A 21,310-nucleotide genomic window follows, 5' to 3' on the forward strand; every position below is an offset into this window, starting at 1 on the left:
CGGCTAGAGTGAGTGCCGTGGTGCCAGCCTAGCTCACAGCAACCTCAGACTCCTGGGCTCAAGCGATCCTCCTGCCTCAGCCTCCCGAGTAGCTGGGACTACAGGCATGTGCCACTATGTCCAGCTAATTTTTTCTCTATATATTAATTGGCCAATTAATTTCTTTCTATTTATAGTAGAGACGGGTCTCCTCTTGCTCAGGCTGCTTTCGAACTCCTGACCTCGAGCAATCCGCCCGCCTTGGCCTCCCAGAGTGCTAGGATTACAGGCGTGAGCCACTGCGCCCGGCCTTCTTTTGACCCTTTTTAACACAGAAGCACAACGCCAGGTTGTCGCTGGGACCCGGAGGTGGCTGTAAGACTAGGCTCCAGCAGGGACCTTGGATGTAGAGCAGTGGGCACAGAGAGCAGCAACTGAGACCAACCCAGATTGCTATTTCAACTCCCCGAGCAGACGAGAGGCACTCGGAAGGTCTCGGGAAGCTGTCCTCCACGGGGTCCTCGAGGGAGCCAGAAAACCAACCAACACGAACAAAGTCGCTCTGATCACCCAGAAGCCGGAGGAATCGCGGAACAAATTCTACAAGTGCCTTGTGAGGCCTACCGAGTCTACACAGCCTTCCACCCAGAGGCAGCCGAAAACGAGCAGATGGTGAATGCCGCGTTTGTGGGGCAGTCCTATGCTGACAACCGATGGAAACTCCAGAAACTAGATGGGTTTGCAGGAATGGACGTCATGCAGTTGACGGAAACGTCCCAGAAGGTCTGTGTTAATTGAGACCGGACTGCCCGGAGGGAGAGTGACAAGGGAATGAAGCAGAACGCTGCTCTCCTGGCTTCTGCCCTCGGAAGACCTGAGCCAGCCGAGAGAGCCGGTAGCCACGGGAAGGAGGACCCGGGAGACGAGGGACCCTGAAGCCCAACCAGCGCCTGGTGTAGGGACTGTGGTCACTGGAAGCACGGATGTCCCAACAGAAGAGCCCGCCCACTGCCAGACAGGAAGCTGCCCAGGGGCTGCCAGCAGGAGCCGGGGACCCAGGACCCCGTGGGTCTCGCTGGGGTCGACTTGGAAGAGGACCAACCGGGCTCCCTGACTCTTGGCCCCGGGAGGCTGTGGTCGCAATGGAAGTGGGGGGCCGACCAGTAACGTTCATGGTGGATGCTGGGGCAGAACGCTCGGTGGCAACAACCCTGGTGGCTCCATTTACAAAGCGGGAAACCGCCATTGCCGGAGACACAGGAACTCGAGTAGCTCCACCCTTCTGCCAGTCCGGAACATGCCAGATGGGGCCACCATATAAGACATGGATTCCTGTACATGCCGACGGCCCCATTCACCTGCTAGGTCCAGCTGTCCTGAGCACACTGGAAGCCCAGGTCACCTTCCACCAGGAGGAACCACAAGCCTCACGCTTGGCGCCCTAGAGACTCTCATAATGGCAGCCACCCTCCTGCCAGGCAAAAAGCCCAACGGAGGTAAATACCGGCCTGTCCAAGACTTGCGACTGATTAATGAGGCCACAGTGACTCTCCACCCGGTGGTACCGAATCCATACACCCTCCTGGGCCTCATTGCTCCGATGCTGCCTGGTTCTCCTGCCTGGACTTGAAGGATGCTTTCTTCCGCCTGCCGCTTGCTCCGAAGAGCCAGCCCCTGTTAGCCTTCGAGTGGGAGGATCCTCAGGCTAGAAGGAGAACGCAGCCGACCTGGATGCGGCTACCACAGGGATTTAAAAACTCACCAACTGTATTCGGGGAGGCTCAAGCCACTGACCCCATCTCCTTTCCTCAAGAAGAAACCCGCTGCTCGCTTCTACAGTACGTCAATGACCCCCTTCTAGCAAGCCCAGCCAGAGAAGACGGCCGCCGGGGAGCCCGGCGCCTGCTCCAGCTGCTCACTGACACCGGGTACAAAGTCTCCTGGGAAAAGGCACAGATCTGCAGGCAGCAGGGAAGTACCTGGGTTCCCACGTCACTCAGGGGCGCCAGACACTGGGACATGAGCGTGAGCACGCCGTCTGTACATCTCCCAGGCCGACCAGCCGGAGACCACTCAGAGAATTCCTCAGAGCGGATGGATTCTGCCGCATCTGGATCCCAGGTTTCTCCCTAAAAGCCAAGCCTCCGTACGACGCCCTACGTGGGCCTGAAAACAAAGAACTGGAATGGGCTGCGAGTCAGGAAAGGGCTTTCCACGAAATAAAAGACTCACTAAAAAGAGCCCCGCCCCAGGGCATCCGGACCTCACTGAAGACTTTAACCTGCTTGTTCAGGAGAAGAAACAAGTGGGGGTTTTGACTCAAACTGTGGGCCGTGGCAGAGACCGGTGGCTTACTTGTCGAGACAATTGGATAGGGTAGCGGCAGGATGGCCACCTTGCCTCCGTGCACTGGTGGCCACTGTCCTGCTAGTCAAGGAAGCAGAGAAACTCACACTGGGACAGAACCTCTGTGAGCGAGTCCCTCATGCAGTAGCATCTCTAACGAACACCTCAGGGCACCGGTGGCTCTCAAGCAGCCGGTTAGAGCAATACTAATGCCTGCTATGCCAAAATCCGAGGGTCACCCTGGAGACTGTGCGGACCTTGAATCCTGCCACCCTCCCACCCACCGAGCCAGGGCCCCTGGCCATGATTGTACCGAGGCGGGAGAGGAGGTCTCTGCCAGCCGGCCAGATCTGAAAGACTGTCCTATACCGGCACCGGACGTAGAACTCTACACGGATGGCAGCAGTTTTATCCAGAATGGGAAACGACTGGCGGGCTTCGCAGTCACCAGAGTTGATGAGGTCATCGTGTCAGCTCCCTTGCCCCAAGGGTGGTCGGCACAAAGGGCGGAGCCATGGGCCCCATCCAAGCCCTCAGGCGTGCCCGGGGCAAGAAGGCAAACACACACACAGACTCTAAATATGCCTTTGCCACAGTACAAGTCCACGGGGCAATATGCAGGTGGAAAGGAGATAAAAAATAGGGATGAAATCCTCCCAACTGCTGGAGGCAGTTTGGGAGCCAAAAGAAATTGCAGTCATCCACTGTGGAGGGCACCAAAAAGGCACAGATCCAATTGCCACCGGCAATCCCCTGGCAGGCCAAGCTTCACTGCAGAGGTCGTGCAAACCCTCACCAAGCCACGAAGAATCAAATGGAAACGACATACAGCCTACAGGCCACAGAGCTCAGGCAAAGTACAGCGCATGAACTGGACCCTCAAGATCACTCTAGTGAAGCTATGTCAGGAAACACAGTTACCCTGGGTAGACATGCTAAGCCCAGCCTGTTCAGAGTCAGGTGCACACCGGGGCCCGCAGGATATTCACCTTTTGAAATCCTGTTCGGTAGACCTCCCCACTCATCAAGTGATTAAGGGGAGACATTAGACAACTAGGGGAATTGAATACAAACACACACAAGCCTTAGCCAGAACTATGCACCATAGCCACCACTCTGTCCTAGAAAAAACTCCTATTGCCTTGGGTCTCCCTGTCCACCCCCATCAGCCAAAAAATCTAGACTGGGTAAAGGACTAAAAAAAAAAAACACCTTGGAGTCCACCTGGAAGGGTCCCCATACTGTGATACTAGTTACTTCCACTGCTGTTAAAGAAAGTTGCAGGTATCACTCCATGGATCCATCACTCCCGGGTGAAAAAGGCTGAACCAGACAACGAACCTGGTCTCTGGACTGCACGTCAGGACCAGCAGAACCCACTAACGATCCAGCTTAACCATCTCCCAAAGAGGACAGCCACACCCAGGACTGAACAGGAGTAAATGGGAGTGCTGGCCCTGGCCCTCACTGGGGTTGTGGTGACTTTACTGAGGACTGGAGTCTTCTCTGTAGCTCTGGGAGACTGGACTGGACTGCAGAGGGCGTCTCTCACTGTGGTGTTTTGGCTCATCATAGGATGTCTGCTCCTGCCTCAGTCCCCACCCTCCTCCTGGTTGGGACACTCGCCCTAACAACTGTGGCAGAGAAATGCTGCCCTGAGGCCTGTTATGCTAGGACTTAGATTCCCTCCATTAACGGGGTCACTGGAGGCTTCTGGACCACGGGAGGTTTCACAGTCCGCACCTACATGCCAAAGACGTGTTATAGGCAGGCTCAGGTGTGCCACAGTGGGGAAAGGAATACTGGACTGGCACCATTACAGGCCCTGCATACTGATCGCGATTATAAAATGGACAACTGTAACCTGGAGAGCAACAGCTCACATAATGGCCTTACGAGGCTACCACCCACTGGGAAATGATGCCCTATAGTAGACATATAAGGGCATCAAAGGCAGGAATGATGAGGGAAATCCTCATCTGTTACTTGGTGCATCAGGGACAGGGGACCCCAGCCACTCATGGAAGACCCACATCAGCATAATAGTCACCTGTCACCCGGCCCATCAACTGGTCTACTGCCTGGCATCAGCATAACACTAAATCTATTGCCTGGTTAACCAATATTAACCTATTGGTGACACATCAACTAACCTACACCTGGTGCCCCACCCCTCGGACCACCCCAACTTAATACAAGTGGGAAAAATCGGGTAGACGGTGCTCAGAATTTGGTGGCGAGGCCCCTCTGAGCCTGCCTGCAAAATAAACTTTGATTCTCCGACTCTCTGTGTGCCGCTCGGTTTGTCCTCGGGTCCTCCCGCTGTAACACTTGCTGTAACACTTGGATGATTTGATTACCTCCATGACTTCCATGACAGTGAACCTGCACCTCAATCCCAGACCCAGACTCTATTCCCACCATGACTCTCTCTAGAATCTTCCCACCTCTTTCCTTCCTCTGCTGCCACTATCTGGGGTTAGGACTCCTTCCTCTCATTGGATTGCCACACAAAGTCCTTCACTGGTCTGCTTCTTTTAGGTCTTGTCCTGCTCCCTAACTTTCTCCTGGGAGAGCAAGAGCGATTCTTTAAACTAGAAACATGATCAGGTTACTACTTTACTACTACTTCAGTGGCTTCTTAGTCATGCCCGGAACATCATCATTCCTTAAAAATACAGATTCTTTTATATGTGTTTATAAAGTATTTCAAGACCTGCTCCCTACTTCTTCATTTTATTCTTTTGATATTTTCCTTTTACTCTTAAGTTCCAGCTCAGCCTGACTTCTTTTAGTCCCTGGAACAAAACTTGCCCTCTGGCTCCAGGTCTTTGCAGATGCTGGTCACGTGGGCGGAACAACCTCTATTTCCTTTGCCTGGCTGACTCGCAATTACCCCTCAGATCTAACTTGGATTCTCGGCCTCCAGAGAGCTTTTTTTAGCCTTGGGCTGGGTTGCAAATCACCTGCATTGCCATTACCAAAGCACTTATCCCAATTTATTGTCATTGCCTGTTACATTGTCTGTCTTCCTCCAGTAGATTGTAAACACCATCGCAGTTCTAATATTCACAGCTGTTCAGAAATGGACTGGATTATAAAAGGGATGAAACTCAAACATTAGGTAGGTGGTTGGATTTGATTTTTACACTGCTCTTCCTGGGCTGTATGTTCCAGCCAAACCGTTTGATCATTCTCAAATACGCTTTGTGCTTTCCTCCACTGTGACTTGGAGCGAATCTTTCCCTTTGCCTAAAACCATTTTCCTCTCCTCTATACCTGTGGAAATTACAGTCCCCTTTCAAGGCCCAGCTTCAAAATTATCTTCTGCATATATGTTCTGCAAGATATTTTATTACCCACATGAGAGAAGATCTCACCTTTCTCTGAATTCGCAAAATGCTCTGGACTACTTTTAAGTCCTGAGATATCATTTTAAATTGTAGTGATAGCTGTATTTCAGTAAAAGGATGTCTAGAAGAGTATCATCCCTCTCTTCTCTGAATTGCTATACTATGTTGTGTCACTTTTTTGGAACACAACATACTTTACATACATACGTGACATCCCTTCTACAACAGCTTCGAGAATCTTGCATGTTTGTGTGCACTGCAGTGCCTAGTGTATGTGTGTATATGCGTGTGTATAAAACAACTCTCAAAATATAAAATAAAATTATTGAATGTATCAACAAACCAGCTCTTTCTTATCTTCCGCCTGTGTCTATATGACCTTCCGTTTTAAGTCAAATAGCCTTATTCCCTGGCCCCTACTTGTCCATTATATCTATTTATTTATTTATTTTTTTGCATATTGCTCTGATAGTCTACGTTCATATTTCCCATTGCCGAAAGCCTACTTCCTTGGCTCAAATGCTGCTTCTCTGTGGAGCCTGCCCTAATGCTTCCTGCCTGAAGAAATCTCAGCTAAGGTGCTTGGGCATTAGTTAGCAGGACATAGGAATACCATCCAGAAAAATTAAATCATGAAGTAACATGATCCAGGAAGTAATTTGATAAGATTATCTATTAATAGTAAGATGTGTAGGAGGTAACAGAAGGGACACTTTGGAGACATTGCAGGGAGAGGCTCACATGTGCTTACACTTGTCTTGCAGGTCTGGAAAAAGGGGATCAGGCCTTAGAGCATTATGAACATGCACTCAGCAGGGAATGATTTTTCTAACGTTTCTGTTTTAGAGGGACTCTAAGAAAGAGGGGAAGAAGACCAGAAAGGTGGCCGACCCTGTCAGCGTAGTTGAAGAGGATAAGAGGAGGATGAGCAGGTTTGCCGGTATTGGAGCAGTCTCTATTGTAGACGCCAACCTGACAATTTGACAAGGTATTTCCCTGAATCTGTTTATGTTTTTGTTTTTAAGCTACTGTGATGCAGGCATCATCTATATTTATCTTTTATGAATTTTTTATTTACCATTTGTAGCTTTTATATGGAAAATATACTCAGCTGCTGAGTAATCATCTAGAATTTTATGTATCCTCATGTATGAAGCTTCGTACATCAGTGAGCGACCATAGAAGGGCCCTTCACCTTCCATCTCTCTGATTCCAGGAACAGCCTGTTGAGGTGGAAAGGACATGGGTTTCTGAATTAGAAAGATATGGGCTGAATTCTGTTTTCATCACTTACTAATTGTATGAGCGTGGCCAAATTACTTAACTTTCCAGAGTCTTATTTTAGGCTTTGTTTTGTTTTAATCTGTTCAATTAGTATCAACAATGGCAAACTTACAGAGTTATTATGACAACCAAGTGAAACACAAATGTAGTGTCTGGTACCTGGTCAGCAACCCCTTCTCCCCAGGGTTGCTAGACTTAGGAGAACATAAACTTTGGCCTGCAGAGGATGAGAATTGATGCAGAAATTAGCAACTTACTTCTTTAAATGAGAATGGGTTAAACTTCGCTCCTTATGAAATCATAAGTTAGGATAGATGCCATGTATTTTATTAATTGCAAATCAGAAACATACACCTCTGCAAACTACTTTGAATTCTTACATTGTGTGGAAATTCAATGCAACATGCTGACACAATTTGTGTGCTGTTCTCTTTTACAGGAAAGACAGATTAGGGGTGTGTATGTGTGACTCATGGTTTATATTGTAAAAGTAAGTGTGTGGAACAAGAGTACTTTGCAAGCAATTATATTTGCAAACATTTGGGAAAGCAGGTTTTACCAAAGTTATTCTAAATTTATAAAGACACATAATACCTATTTCTTGTTTTGTGTTTGATATATGATCTTTTTTCTTAGAATTGGGAAATCATCTTTCTTTTTTTCTCACTTTGTTGCCCAGGCTAGAGTGAGTGCCATGGTGTCAGCCTAGCTCACAGGAACCTCAAACTCCTGGGCTCAAGCAATCCTCCTGCCTCAGCCTCCTGAGCAGCTGGGACTACAGGCATGCGCCACCATGCCCGGCTCATTTTTTCTATATATATTAGTTGGCCAATTAATTTGTTTCTATTTATAGTAGAGACGGGGTCTCACTCTTGCTCAGGCTGGTTTCAAACTCCTGACCTTGAGCAATCTGCCCGCCTCGGACTCCCAGGGAGCTAGGGAAATCATCTTTGACGTCTTAAAAGTGAAACATCATAATGGACTTGGTGTTGAGAGGTAGTCGAAGCAGGCAGACAAGATCCAAATGAAATACAAGTGGTCTTTTGGATGGTACCTGCTTGGCGAAAGTTCACCTCTGTCAATGGGTAGAATTGGTGATGATGAGTATTTCAGGCCTAACTTGTGGTCTTTTGGAGTACCCTTAACTGTGTTAACAGGCGCTTTCTGAACTCTCATGTTGAAACAGACTCAGGACTAAGAAGCACATAACAATTATGAGGAAACAGACATGGATCTTTCCACAGGTATTTGATTTGATTTCAGTGCCCACTATACTGGCCAGTACCTAGCAGGTGTTTGTAATGTTGGGGCTAATTTTAGTTTATAAGACAAGTTTGTATCTGGAAGCAGTTTTTGGCTTTCTGATCAGCCAAATGTCTGCTGCCTGGTTCTAGCCAGCCCAGTGCAGGAGTGCCTTGCTTTCGCTCATTCTCTCTTTAAAGACATTGGAGCTACTGGGTGTATTTCAAGCCCTGATTATAGGATTTGAGTCATTGTTCCTGTATTGAAGGCCAGTTTGGTCAATTCCGAGTATTCACCATGTAGGAAACATGGTAAATGTTATGTAAGAAAAATGAATGAGGCTTGTTCTGTAGGATTTCAAAGAACCTACAGGAAATAACTTTTATTTATTTATTTATTTTAAAGTCTTTATTTTTTATTTTATTTTATTTTTTTTTTTTTTTTGAGACAGAGTCTTGCTTTGTTGCCCAGGCTAGAGTGAGTGCCGTGGCATCAGCCTAGCTCACAGCAACCTCAAACTCCTGGGCTCAAGCGATCCTCCTGCCTCAGCCTCCAGAGTATCTGGGACTACAGGCATGTGCCACCATGCCGGCTAATTTTTTCTATATATATGTTAGTTGGCTAATTAATTTCTTTCTATTTATAGTAGAGACGGAGTCTCACTCTTGCTCAGGCTGGTTTTGAACTCCTGACCTCGAGCAATCCACCTGCCTCAGCCTCCCAGAGTGCTAGGATTACAGGTGCGAGCCACCGTGCCCAGCCAGGAAATAAATTTTAACACATACAAAGACCCAGCGTAAGGAAGAATAATCTAACAATTAGATAATGAAAATTTGAATGCTATAATGGAAACATTTGAGATTTTGGTCATTTGTCAGTAACGTGGTTATCCAGAGGATGAAGGAAATCTTAACTGGAAGTTGAATATAGTTGGCCTTCTGTATACATGGGTTTCACATCCATGGGTTCAACCGACTGCACATGAAAATATTTGGAAAAAAAAGTCTGTACATGTTTAGGACACAATATTTTTTCTTGCCATTATTCCCTAAACGATATGGTATAACAACTATTTACATGGCATTTACATTGTATTAAGTATTACAGATAATCTAGAGATGATTTAAGGTATACAGGAGGATGTGCCTAGATCATACGCCATGAATTTTGTTATCTGTGATGACTCTAAGTGAAGAAATCAGAGCAGAGCTGCTCTGATGGAAGCCCGGTGGGCCTCACCTCAGCCCAGTAGCATCCCCATAAATCCTGAGTAAAAACCTAAGGAATCTGGGGAGCACAACTAGATGATTGCTCACGTCCCCTTCATCTGTTAGGAACTCATCATTTGGAAGGCTGCCTGGTGGGGACAGTGTGGATTGCTCCAGTGGTGGATTCACTGAAGGCCCTGACTTCGCCTCAATGCAATATGTTAACGTGGCAAAATTGCACTTGAACCCCGTGAATGCATATAAATAAAAAATAAATTAAAAAAGAACCCATCGCTCATGCTCCCAATGAAAGAAGATACACAGTTCTCAATTCTATGATTTCTTCTCCCTAAACCTCCCAATGGAAGGAAAAAATAAGATTAACAAACCAGTCTTCTGACTTTACCACTTTGCCATCATTCTGGCAGATGAATTTGAAAAATTGGTCATCTTTTACTTGTTCTTTCTCTTTTACACTTTATGTGCAGCTGATCTTCAAGGTCTCTTGATTTCTCCTTCAGAGAGAAGATACTTCTCTTGTATCCACCCTCTGTGTCTTCTTTTTTCTGAAACTCCCACAGACGTTCAGCTTATATTTGAACTATTGCTCAAGCCTTCTAATTGGCGGCTTCTTCATTCTGGTTGATGAGTTCCTATCTGCTTAATTTTTCTAAACCACCTTTTCAAGAGCATTATTTCTCCCATGATCAAAAATCTTCAGTGGCTCCTCCCTGCCACTGACTGAGGTCTTGGTCCTGCAGCTCTGTGGACACCAGCCCGGCTTCCGTCTCTCTGCGGTGATTCAAGGACTGAAATTCCGAGGGAGACATGGCCAGCCACTGGCCCTGCCATCTAACTATCCCATAATATTCTGCTTAAAATGGTGGCAAATGTTTAGGCCCAAAGGAGACTGGGGAAGTCACAGCAATTTTGATTCCAAAGTTGATTTATATCTGGCTTTGTTATCAACGTGTTGGGACTAGTAGCAGGCATTCCACATTGTTTAGAACATTCCAGTGGTTTCCCATCCCATGCGGGTGGAGAGCCCAAGTCTTCACAGTGTCCTAAAGAGCCTTATGATGTCAGCCTCTTACTACTTCTCTGGGATTTCCTCCCATTACCAGATCTCCCAATACTCATTCTGGTCTAGCCAAATCGATCATCTCTCATTAAACATGCCCAGCTACAGCCCTGTCTCAGAGCCTTTGTACTGGCTGTTCCCAAAGTCTGGAATGTTCTTTCCCCAGGTGGTAGCATGCCTAATTCCCTCACCCCCTTTAAGGCTTCAATCAAACATCAGCTTATCAGTGAGTACTCTCCTGACCACTGTATTTAAAATAGCAAACCCCCTTTCCACCCTGGTCTGCCTGCTCCCCCTCTATGGCTTTGCTTTTCTCTACAGCACTTATCATCTTCCAATAGACTCACACTTCACTTATTTATGTTGCCTATTTTCTGTCTTTCCAAGTTAATTGTAAACTCCATGAGGGCAGGGATTTGTCTTGTTGACTGGTGTATTCCTAACACGTAAAATAGTGTTGTGCACATAGTGGGACCTCGGTGAACATACGTTGAGTACACGAATGAATGAATGAACAGGATATAATGTTCTTTCTTGAACTCTTCAGGCGTCCCACAATCCCATCCAAGCTTTACCTTCTGCTGCTCCCTGACATAAGACCCATGTTCCGGATGTTGTAGTCTACTGTCCTCTGAACACTCTTTCCTACACTTGTGCCTTGGGTTGCACTGTAGCCTCCAATACAAAAGCATTCTTCTGACCTTTCCATATTCTCTGTGATTAAGCCAAATTTCCACTCATTCCATGAAACCATCCCCAGTCATGCAGCCTGTATTATTTTTGTCTTCTCATAGATTATTTTTTCTAGACCACGAATTTGGCAATTAAAGACACCTGTACTCGCATGTTTATAGCAGCACAATTCATAATCGCAAGACTGTGGAAACAGCCCAAGTGCCCATCAATCCAAGAGTGGATTAATAAAATGTGGTATATGTATACCATGGAGTACTATTCAGCTCTAAGAAATAATGGTGACATAGCATATCTTGTATTTTCCTGCTTAGAGCTGGAACCCATACTAATAAATGAAGTATCCCAAGAATGGAAAAACAAGCACCACATATACTCACCAGAAAACTGGTATTAACTGAGCCTAAGTGGACACATAGGAACTATAGTAATTGGGTATTGGGCAGGTGGGAGGCGGGAGGGGGTCGGGTATATACATACATAATGAGTGAGATGTGCACCATCTGGGGGATGGTCATGCTGGAAATTCAGACTTGTGGGGGTAGGAGGGGAAAGGGCATTTTTTGAAACCTTAAAATTTGTACCCCCATAATATGCCGAAATAAAAAAAATAGTTAAATAAGATGCTAACTAACATAAATTCCCAGAAATAAACTGTGTTAGGATTATAAAAAAGAGATTTTGCATCATAATATATAATTTATATTCAAGTCTTTTGATGTGATGTAAATACAATGAGTTTCTTCTATTTAACTTTTCAAATGTTTATATTTTGTTTCTCCAGCTTTGGAAGCTCTCTAAGGAGAAGCCAGGCAAAAGAGGTGCTCCCGGGCAGAATGCCAGCCGAGGGTCCCACTGGCCACCCTGAGAAATGAAGGGATCACTACTTTAGCACACTGGAACCACTGCTGGCCTGGGAGAGCTCCTTGGAATATCAGCTAGAAAAACTCTGCCCTAGGAGGTCGTGCTAATAGTAGGTGCTCAGAAAGTATTTGTTGGTGGTCTGATTGATCTCCCGTATTGTTTTGTTTCTAATAGTCTCCCTGCAACCTTACTAAACTTTATGTATATGTACTAATACCAGTAAAAAAAAAGAAGAGACACAAAATCATTATTATGGAGAAGAATTTAAAACTTCATTTAATATTGATGAACAAGAAAGAATTAATTAAAAATATTAATTGTTGAGCCGGGTGTGGTGGCTCAAACCTGTAATCCTAGCACTCTGGGAGGTTGAGAAGGGAGGATCGCTCAAAGTCAGGAGTTCAAGACCAGCCTGAGCAAGAGTGAGACCCCATCTCTACTAAAAAATAGAAAAAAATTAGCTGAACAACTAAAAATATAGATATTAAAAATATGAGCTGGGCATGGAGGCCCATGCCTGTAATCCCAGCTACTCAGGAGGCTGAGGCAGAAGGATTGCTCAAGCCCAGGAGTTTGAGGTTGCTGTGAGCTAGGCTGGCGCCATGGCACTCTAGCCTGGGCAACAGAGTGAGACTCTGTCTCAAAAAAAAAAGTATATATATATATATATATATATATAAATTGGTGATTGAGCTGTTGGACACACCAAAAATGTTTGAGGTTGTACATATGAGAAGTATTTTTGCACATGGGTTGTTAAGTTTGTGGTCATTTTCACCATGATATTTCCATGGAGAAATCTGAGAGAGTGAGCAGTGAGTTTGAAAATGTTTAGTCATTTTAAAATTAATTGTTATATAAAGTTAAAAAATTTAGAATTAAATCTAGGAGCCCCAATTATGTGTATATGTTGCTACACTGCTTAGTTATTTTTAATTTTTAATATGTTGATTTTGGAAGTATTGCACTCCTTAAATGATATTATGTGTTTATAAAATTTTTTATTAGATATTTAATGTCAATATGTCAATTAGATATGTTCAAAGCTTTTAAAACAGTATCTAGAGGAGTACTTGAACATATTAGTTATTCAATAACTATTTCCAGCATGAAAAAGTCAAATGAGATGGGCGGGACAAATGGAACTTCTATTTTCAACTTAATTTTTGTGTATTTTTATTTCTAACAACAAATGTCATGGCCAACTTTTGGAAACAGGTATTAATAGAGGGCTAGCATCAATTTTAAAGTCAACTTTAATGTGATTCTGGAAAGGAATTAAATATTAACTATAGATACTAAATTACTTAATATCCTGTATCTAGTGTGACATAGATACAGGTATCTCTGGATTCAGAAAACAGCTGTGATCCTGAAAGTTTTATTTAACTTGAATTTTTGCCAATAGAATATTATTTTATTACATATAAGAATAATTAATTCTTAAAAAGGAGTAACTCTTCTATTATGAATCTTTGGTGAGTAAGCAAGCTGTATTTGTTTACTTTTTAAATTCAGGAAGTTATAGATTACCTTTGCATATGTATACCTGCGTGTGTTTAAAAATAGTATTTTTATTGAAGTTTAATTTTTGAAAAATTAAAAATAGCCACTTAAGTAGGATACTTGCTTCCTAAAATTTTTCAGTAGCACAAATTTAATAATAAAATGTAACAACTTTACAAATTAAAGTTTGACTTTTACTCCTTTTTTAAGTCTTGTGACAGGCAAAATATTTATTAGAAGCAATGTTTGTCATCCCTTGTCTGCTTCTGACGTTGGATCATTCTTTGTTTTGGTGACATATGTTTCTCCTTGTAAAGCAGCTGTTATGAAAGTTTAATTGGTTTTTAATTAATGAGAATTAATGTCATCCTGAAAATTTCGTGATTTTTAGTTCATAGCATGAATAGTTTTAGACTTTTGAAATGGGCTACTTAAAACTATGGGTTTCTCCAAAAGGAAACTAGGTCCTCCTTCCTCATGTGGCTAGACAGTAGTGTCTAACATATAAGATCAGTAATGTGCCCCAAATCAGTAATGTGCCCACAGTTTCTCTTCTTCACTCTAAAGAAATTCTAAGAAATGTGCAAAATTAATCAAAAGGTGGTACTTAGCCTTCAATTATATGCAATAGCTAGTCTGGATAGAGCCTTCAGATATGAAAAAAAGTTCTCCAATTTTAATGGCGTTTTGCTTTGTCATCAATATTACATGGAAACAAAGCAAATGAATACTCTCAAAAAAACCCCAGGAATTTGGAAAATTCAGGTGGAGAAATGAGAGAGAGCTCCTTCATCTGTTTCTATCCCAGTGGTAGGATGAATCATTACATGGTTTAACCGTTCCATGCCTCTGGGCATCTATAGAATGGAGCAAAACCGTGTCGTTTCTGTTCTTCTGGAGGTGTGTGGGCACTGGAGGTTGTTGTCATGGCGGGCGGTACACTTCCCATGCACCAGGCTCGCAGGTTGCATTGCATCCTGTACCTTAGAGCACAGGAAAGGAGGAGGCTTTGTTGCAATATGAAAAAGCCTGAATACGACTATGTTTGCTCCCTCTGACACTATTTGTTTGAAACATGGTAGAGCTCTGACTATGACAACTGTTAGACTTGCAGGGATAGAAATTGAGTCACTGTAGTCTGCATCTTTCTAATGTGGACACTTAGGGGTAGGAGTCAGTCACTGAATGGTATGCAGGTATCAAGAAGGATGACAGGTTGGATAGTAGTTTGCCTGGGGCTTATTGGAATTTCCACATTTCCGAAAATTTGGCCTCATGGTCTGGCATCTTGGGGAATTTCCAAGTCTTCTTTGGGGAGATGGTCTGGACCTAAGAAGCAGTTTCAGTGGATGCTTGACAACTACTACTATGGATTGTTCTGGCCAGTCAGATTGTCCAGGCCCAAAGAGGACTGTCTTGGTTGGGGGTGACTCATTCTGCCACTGCAGAAAGTCTGTAAGGTGGCTTCTGTATCTCGCACGTGGACACGAAGGCAAGGATGAAGCTGGGTGGTAGAACACATCCAGACCCACGTCTACATGTGTGTGTTCACTTCTGCCACGCACAACTGCTTAGCACAGTGGCTTTTGCATAATAGATTCTCTGTAAATGTTAATAGAATTGAATTAAATCTATGATATCTAATATAAATAATATTAATAGCTTCATGTTCTGATTTTTCAGTGTCAGATAAATCATTTCCACTCAAGGGAGCTAATATAGCCTGCCTCATAAGAGGATATCTACTAAAATATTTGTTGAGAGGGGGCCTACCAAAATTTGTTGAAATGATAGTCATGGCAATACTTGAAAGCCATTTATTAATATCTAGTCACAAGGGTTGGCTATAGAATTTGTTTTTAGAAATAAAAATATTCTAGAAGGAAGCCACATTTTAGTGAGCCTGTTGTATTTTATCAGTTATCATGAGATTTATCTTTAAGGATAAAACCTATGTTTACCAGTATGTAAGCTCTTTGCTTGGCCTCGTTTATTATACTTACAATGCCATGTGTGTCTCATCATTAAAATTATGATTATAAAATAGGAAAAGTCTGTGATCCAATTGTATGGCTAAGAAGGTACCATGTAAGGTAAATAGATTTCTTTTTTTTTTTAATTGATGAAGCAAAGTACTGTTCAGCAAAGTCAATTTTTTAAAGTATTTATTCAGTTGACAACCAATCCCAAACTAAAGGAGATGAAAAAAAAATAACATAATTAAGAATGTGACATGTTGCCTGTAGCTGAATAGTATGAGGAAGAAAGGTGGGCTTGCAACTTATAAGTAAGTATGATTAAACCAAAGCCTATTCTATTCTATTCACATAAGTTCTGATGTGGTACAGTGACAACCGGATAGCTTAGTGGTTCACCAAAGGAATAAACTGGACATTTGAGTAGAATCAAAGTACTTGGATAGAAGGGTATTTGTCTTGTATTGAAATAGCAAGGTTGGTCTAGGTGGTGTGAACCAGGGCAGGCAATGGACCAAAGGAACCAGCACTAGACAGAAATGGGAACTGGCCTTAGTTCTGCCATCAGCTGTGACTTTGGGTAGGTGCTCACATCCCCATCTGTCAAAGGAGCAGCTGAATTGCATGATCTATGTGTCCCAAGCAAAGAAGAAAGGCTCTTAGAGATTTGCAGCCAAGGCTTGGTGAGAAGAGATGTTGGAGGCTTTGGGTCTGAACATCCCTACAGTGACAATCCACGAGGATCGGTGTGAATGTGACTGAAGGATGGCAGAGTTTTTATTATTCTCTTTTAAACGACTCCATTTTTAGTCTCAGGTTGTCAAACGTTTGGGCATGTCACAGCTTCTTAGCATCCCACGTTCCCGAATTTGTAAAATGGGGGAAATAGTCTAGATCACCAAAGTTCTTCTTAGTTCCAATATTTAAAGAATTATTTTTGATGGAACAAATTACAACAGTAGAGATTTTAATCTCAATTATATTTTCCAGGTATATTTTCAGATATATACCCATGAGTTAAATACTGAAAAAATTAAGTACTGGTGCTCAAATGCAGAAAAATTTATTAGAAATAATACTGGAGTCTAAATTAATTTCCAAATTAATAGATTCAGCATGATGAATATTTTTCTAACAGTAAAGCAATTTTTAATAAATAAATCATAAGTTTGATAATTACCCTTAATTTTCTTTTCTTTCTTTTTTTTTTTTGTAAGAAACCCTCACCCTGCTATAATTATAATGGTTGCATTGTTTACATGAAACAGGGTAAATCTCTCCCAAAAAAGCACTTATGGAGACATCCACAACAAACAAATACATTGTTGGTTCAAATAATCTCAAATAGCAGAAAGACAGTTTTCATTGGTTTAGGACATCACTTAGTATTGTTTTTAGAAAGTCACTCATTTTCACATAGTTCTACTAGTAAATTGTGTTTTATGTTTTAATTAACTCAAGATAATTTTTTTAGAAAAATTTAGTTTGATTTGTGAGAGAGTAAACATTTTTAAATCTTACAGTTAAGACTTCAATAGTATGAGAGCAAGTTTAGAAAACATTTTTATTAGACAAATTATTTAGACAAATTATACACAGAAAGCTCTGTCACTCATAACTGAGGCCTCCAAAAATGTTTTGTGTATTTGTATAATAGGCAATACATCAAAATAAGCCTATTTTAAATATTATACATGGTTAACAGTTTGTTGATAGCTAAAATCACTGTAACATCTGGTAGGTCCCTACATAGCTCTTGTAAAGATTTTTTGTTTTAAAATCAGAGTTGTGAATGAGATCATGAATGTTACAAGGGAAAACAAGTTGTGCATGCACTTAGGTACTTGTCACCCTGGAAACAAAATGGTTTTTGCATGATAAGAAATTTTTCTGCCTTACACAGTAGACAATATTTGAAGATTTAGTACAAAAACAGTGACAATACAAGATGCTCCCCAGAACAGAATTAGCATCAAAATAGAATATATCTTAAGAATATACCTTTTAATTTCTCCTAAAGTAAATCACATAGGTTGATTCCTATTATCAATCCTAGCCACAGAATGAATTAGATTAAAATAAGTGTATGGCTGCGTAAAAACACAGAATAAGTTCTTGCTTCCTACTTACCACATTTTAATTTAAGGATTACAAACAAAGTTCATTCTACATTTCTAACAGGTAAGAATGCTACTTTAGAAGGGTGTGCACAAAGAGGCACTGTTTTTGCTGTCATCCTTCTATATACTTGGCACTAATGTAAAAAATACATAACTCCTCCAAACAGAACTGAATAAAAAAGGGGGTTGAGAGCCCAGAATGGTTATTGTATTTTCTTCTTTAGGATAATGTATGACAGTAATTAAGGCCACATCGATATTTCTCAAGGGCTCCCACCCCTCCCCAAATACAGTTGTTGTACTGATTGGCTTTCTGTTTTGGAAGAGGATGTTTAACCTTCAGTGATCTATGTTTAAACTCTTCTAGAGCTCTATGTGCTGTCGAGGATGTGATTCCGCTAATAGCATTTTTCATTTAGATAATTAATTAAAACTAAAATTATCAAGGTTAGCTTTATACACTGCTTAATAACAAATGCAAAACCTATTCAAATGAGTTACATCTAGGAACAAATATTAAATTGCCCTGGATGTTTTAATAACAAAAGTATAAAATATTCTCTGTTGGCAAACAATGCGAGTCAGAATAACATTAAAGCAACCTGCCTTTTCTAACTGAAAAGAACCCCTGCATATACATAGTTCCTGTATACAATACTTTTTTTTTTGTTTTAACTAAAGCTTTATTAAATGAATTGCAATAGCAATGGCCGCCTTTTTATATATACACACATTATATAGGTGCATATATATGTATATATATGAGATACTAATTTATTTAACACAATAGAGGCTTCTGCCATATGATAAAGTTTACTGTACATAAGAAAAAACTTTTAATACTGTACAATCACATAAAGGTCATATGCACTGGTGCAGTGCAAGAGTAGTTTTAACTGTAGTCTTGACTGGCATATTAATGGCTTTTTTGTAATCCTACAAAATTGCATTCTCATATGTGTGGCCTGAATGGTCTTTAAATTGTTTTTTAAACACTGCAGGGGTTGCCTTTGGTCCACAGTTAAAGGACACTCAACAGCAGTGGAGCATTGTATGGATGCAGCAGAAGAATGTGAAAAGACTGAAGTTATTGCAATTATAGTTCTAAAAATAGAGAAACATTACATAAGAGGCCTTTATGTAAAATTAATCCTGCATATACTTTTAGTACTCAGTGCACATTTCCTATACTTGATGTACAGTATATGAAAAGCAGACTAATAGGATCCTAGTATACTACATTCTGGGGGAACAAGTTGAGTAATGAAAAAAAAAAGTGGAGGGAAATGTATGGGAGGAGAGGGGAGAAGAGAGAGAGAAAAAAAATAAGAGACGAGAGAGGAGGGAGAAGGTGGGGAGAAAAAGCTAGAATTGTTACTAATAATCCTGATTTTTTTTTTTAAGTTACATCCATGTTAGTCCCACAATATTACAGTTGCTCCTTGCAAAGGGAGTCCTAAAAAAGAAACAGTGAAGAGATTTTTGTCTGATGCTCATATAGAGGTGCCTCGGTCTGGATCATTACCCAGATTGAGCCCCAAGTTAGGAGTTGGTTGATAAGGAATAGATGACATTGTTTTTATAGGACTCCTGAAAAAGCCCCCATTGGGTGCCCTGTGCCTAAAAGGGCCAGTTCGGTGCTCAGGCACGCTGCCAAAAGTGAAACCAGAGGCAGCTTTAGCCGACAGTGTGCGGCTAAGAGTCTGGATCTGCTCTGGGATAAAGGTTGTGGTGGTGATGTGAGTGTTCCTGAAATCACTGATTTGCTCCAGTGCTTGTCGTGTTGGCAAAGTGTCAATGTCCAGAGGGGTCAAGTCAATTGACGAGGTGGAAAACTGTTTATGGGGGCTGTCGTCATCTGTGCACAAGCTATTTACACGTCTATGGAGGTGCTCCAGGTCAATTTCCTTGTCATCCTGGAGATGAAGAAAAAGAAAATAAGGTTCTCATCAGTACTGGCTTCCATGGTTAAAAAAAAAAAAAAAAGTAGTTCAGCAAACATGTAATTAACTGAACTTTGGGGTTTTATTCATTTAACAAATATTTATTGAGCACCTAATATGAGCCAGGCACTGTGCTAGATTCGGGGGATACCAATATGATTCTGAGATAAGGTTCTCTATATAAATATTTTTCTTGCAGTAAAAATTCTAAAATGAGCATACACCACATGCAACTACAAAGATTTGGGAGCAGTAGATGGGTGATTGGCATTCTAGAAGAGACAGGCTCAGGCAAAACTGTACAAATAGAAAGTATGGTTTCGGCAACTCTCTCCCCCACCGCTTTATTTATGCTTCCTCCTTTTACAGGGTGTCTCAGTCTAAGTTAAATTTTTGTTCCTTTCAACCACTTACTCCTAACCTTAGCTTTCCATTCTTGAAGGAAAGTAATGCAATACACTATACCGTACTAAAGTGTTAGTGACTGTTAAAGTGTTATTTCTTGTAGGCCAGAGACATGTGAGATAGTTTAGAAACAGCAACACTCAACACAAGAGAATCAATTTCTAATTGAGGGATTTCACACACTCAAGGAATCTAGTATCTGAATCAGGCAATATTGTGAGGTCAGCAAGATAGTTAGAGACCCCTTCAAGTCAGGACCTGTGAGTGATAGCTTTAGTTTAGGGCCAGCTTTATGCTAAATAACCTCTAAGCCAAAGATGCTTTAAGCTACGCTAATGGCATCTTGGTAAGAAAGCACTTGATAAACAAAAAGAAGTAAGATCTCAGATTGCCGGAGTTGAAACCCCTTCATAAATCCCTTAGGATTTTCCCTGAGAGTGAGTATTACAGCCCTATGTTTAAAAAATAAAACTGGAAGTCTTATTTATAGCCAAGCTCAATAAATTAATGAGGATTTTAAATGTCTATTGATCATAAGAGGAGAAAATATTTGTTCATAGAATCTGATTAGCTGTCACCAGTTAGAATGGAGTATGTATTTTTTTCATTGTGCTGTGGTAGTGTTCCTTAGTGAAAAATATTCTGATGTGCGTCACTGTTTTTCCTTCTCCTTTCTCATTTCAAAATCCAATAAAAAATATCCATTAATGCAGTATTATCACTGAGACGTTAGGGGGTTGAGACATATAATTTTATGGTTCCCACAGCAACTGTAATGTAGTCATCCATCAACAGATATAATTATGCAAAAATTTAATATCATATATACTAACTCAAAATATAAGGAGCTTGGGGAGTCCTTAATTTCCAGATTTTTGAGAATATAAAGTCTCAGCCATAATGTTGCATTAATGTGGTCTTTTGCACGAAATCAATGTCAACAGAGATACCAGAAGCTTATTCCACAAAGAAAACACTGCAATAAAACTTGATTTACTTTTAATTCATTCTCCACTAATTTAGAATGTATGATCATTCACACAGGTAGGAAGCTAAGATTCATCTTTGCCAAGCCAAACGTTTCCTTATAAATGGTGCTGATCAATTTTGCATTTAAGGTGGTGGGAAGGAATCCTTAGACTACTTTAGAAAACAGTCTGTTTGGAAGAATACATTAACATGCAAAAATTCATATGCAAATGAGAAGTCATTTTCATTTGTGCATTAAAAGCAGATCCTTTCAGGATTCGCCTTAGGCATCAGTTAGTTAGCCAAGTTCTAGTTATAGAAAGTTTAAAACTTTCTTTGAA

At 41.7% G+C, this 21,310-nt stretch overlaps 1 protein-coding gene across 2 annotated transcripts in view; it reads right to left on the reverse strand.

Annotated features, from left to right (window-relative positions):
- GRID2 (glutamate ionotropic receptor delta type subunit 2) overlaps positions 1-21,310 on the reverse strand; it is a 1,185,302-nt gene that overhangs the window by 23,007 nt on the left and 1,140,985 nt on the right. Inside the window, exon 16 of one of the 2 annotated variants that reach the window (XM_012774073.2) lies at positions 15,293-19,568. The exons of the other annotated variant lie outside the window; for it this stretch is intronic. Coding sequence (XP_012629527.1) covers positions 19,146-19,568 — 423 coding nt within the window. The 3' untranslated portion in view covers positions 15,293-19,145. Of the gene's footprint in view, positions 1-15,292; positions 19,569-21,310 lie in introns of those variants that run through there. 2 annotated transcript variants of the gene reach the window in all.

This window comes from Microcebus murinus, chromosome 29 (genome assembly GCF_040939455.1).
Source record: "Microcebus murinus isolate Inina chromosome 29, M.murinus_Inina_mat1.0, whole genome shotgun sequence".
NCBI lineage: Eukaryota > Metazoa > Chordata > Mammalia > Primates > Cheirogaleidae > Microcebus > Microcebus murinus.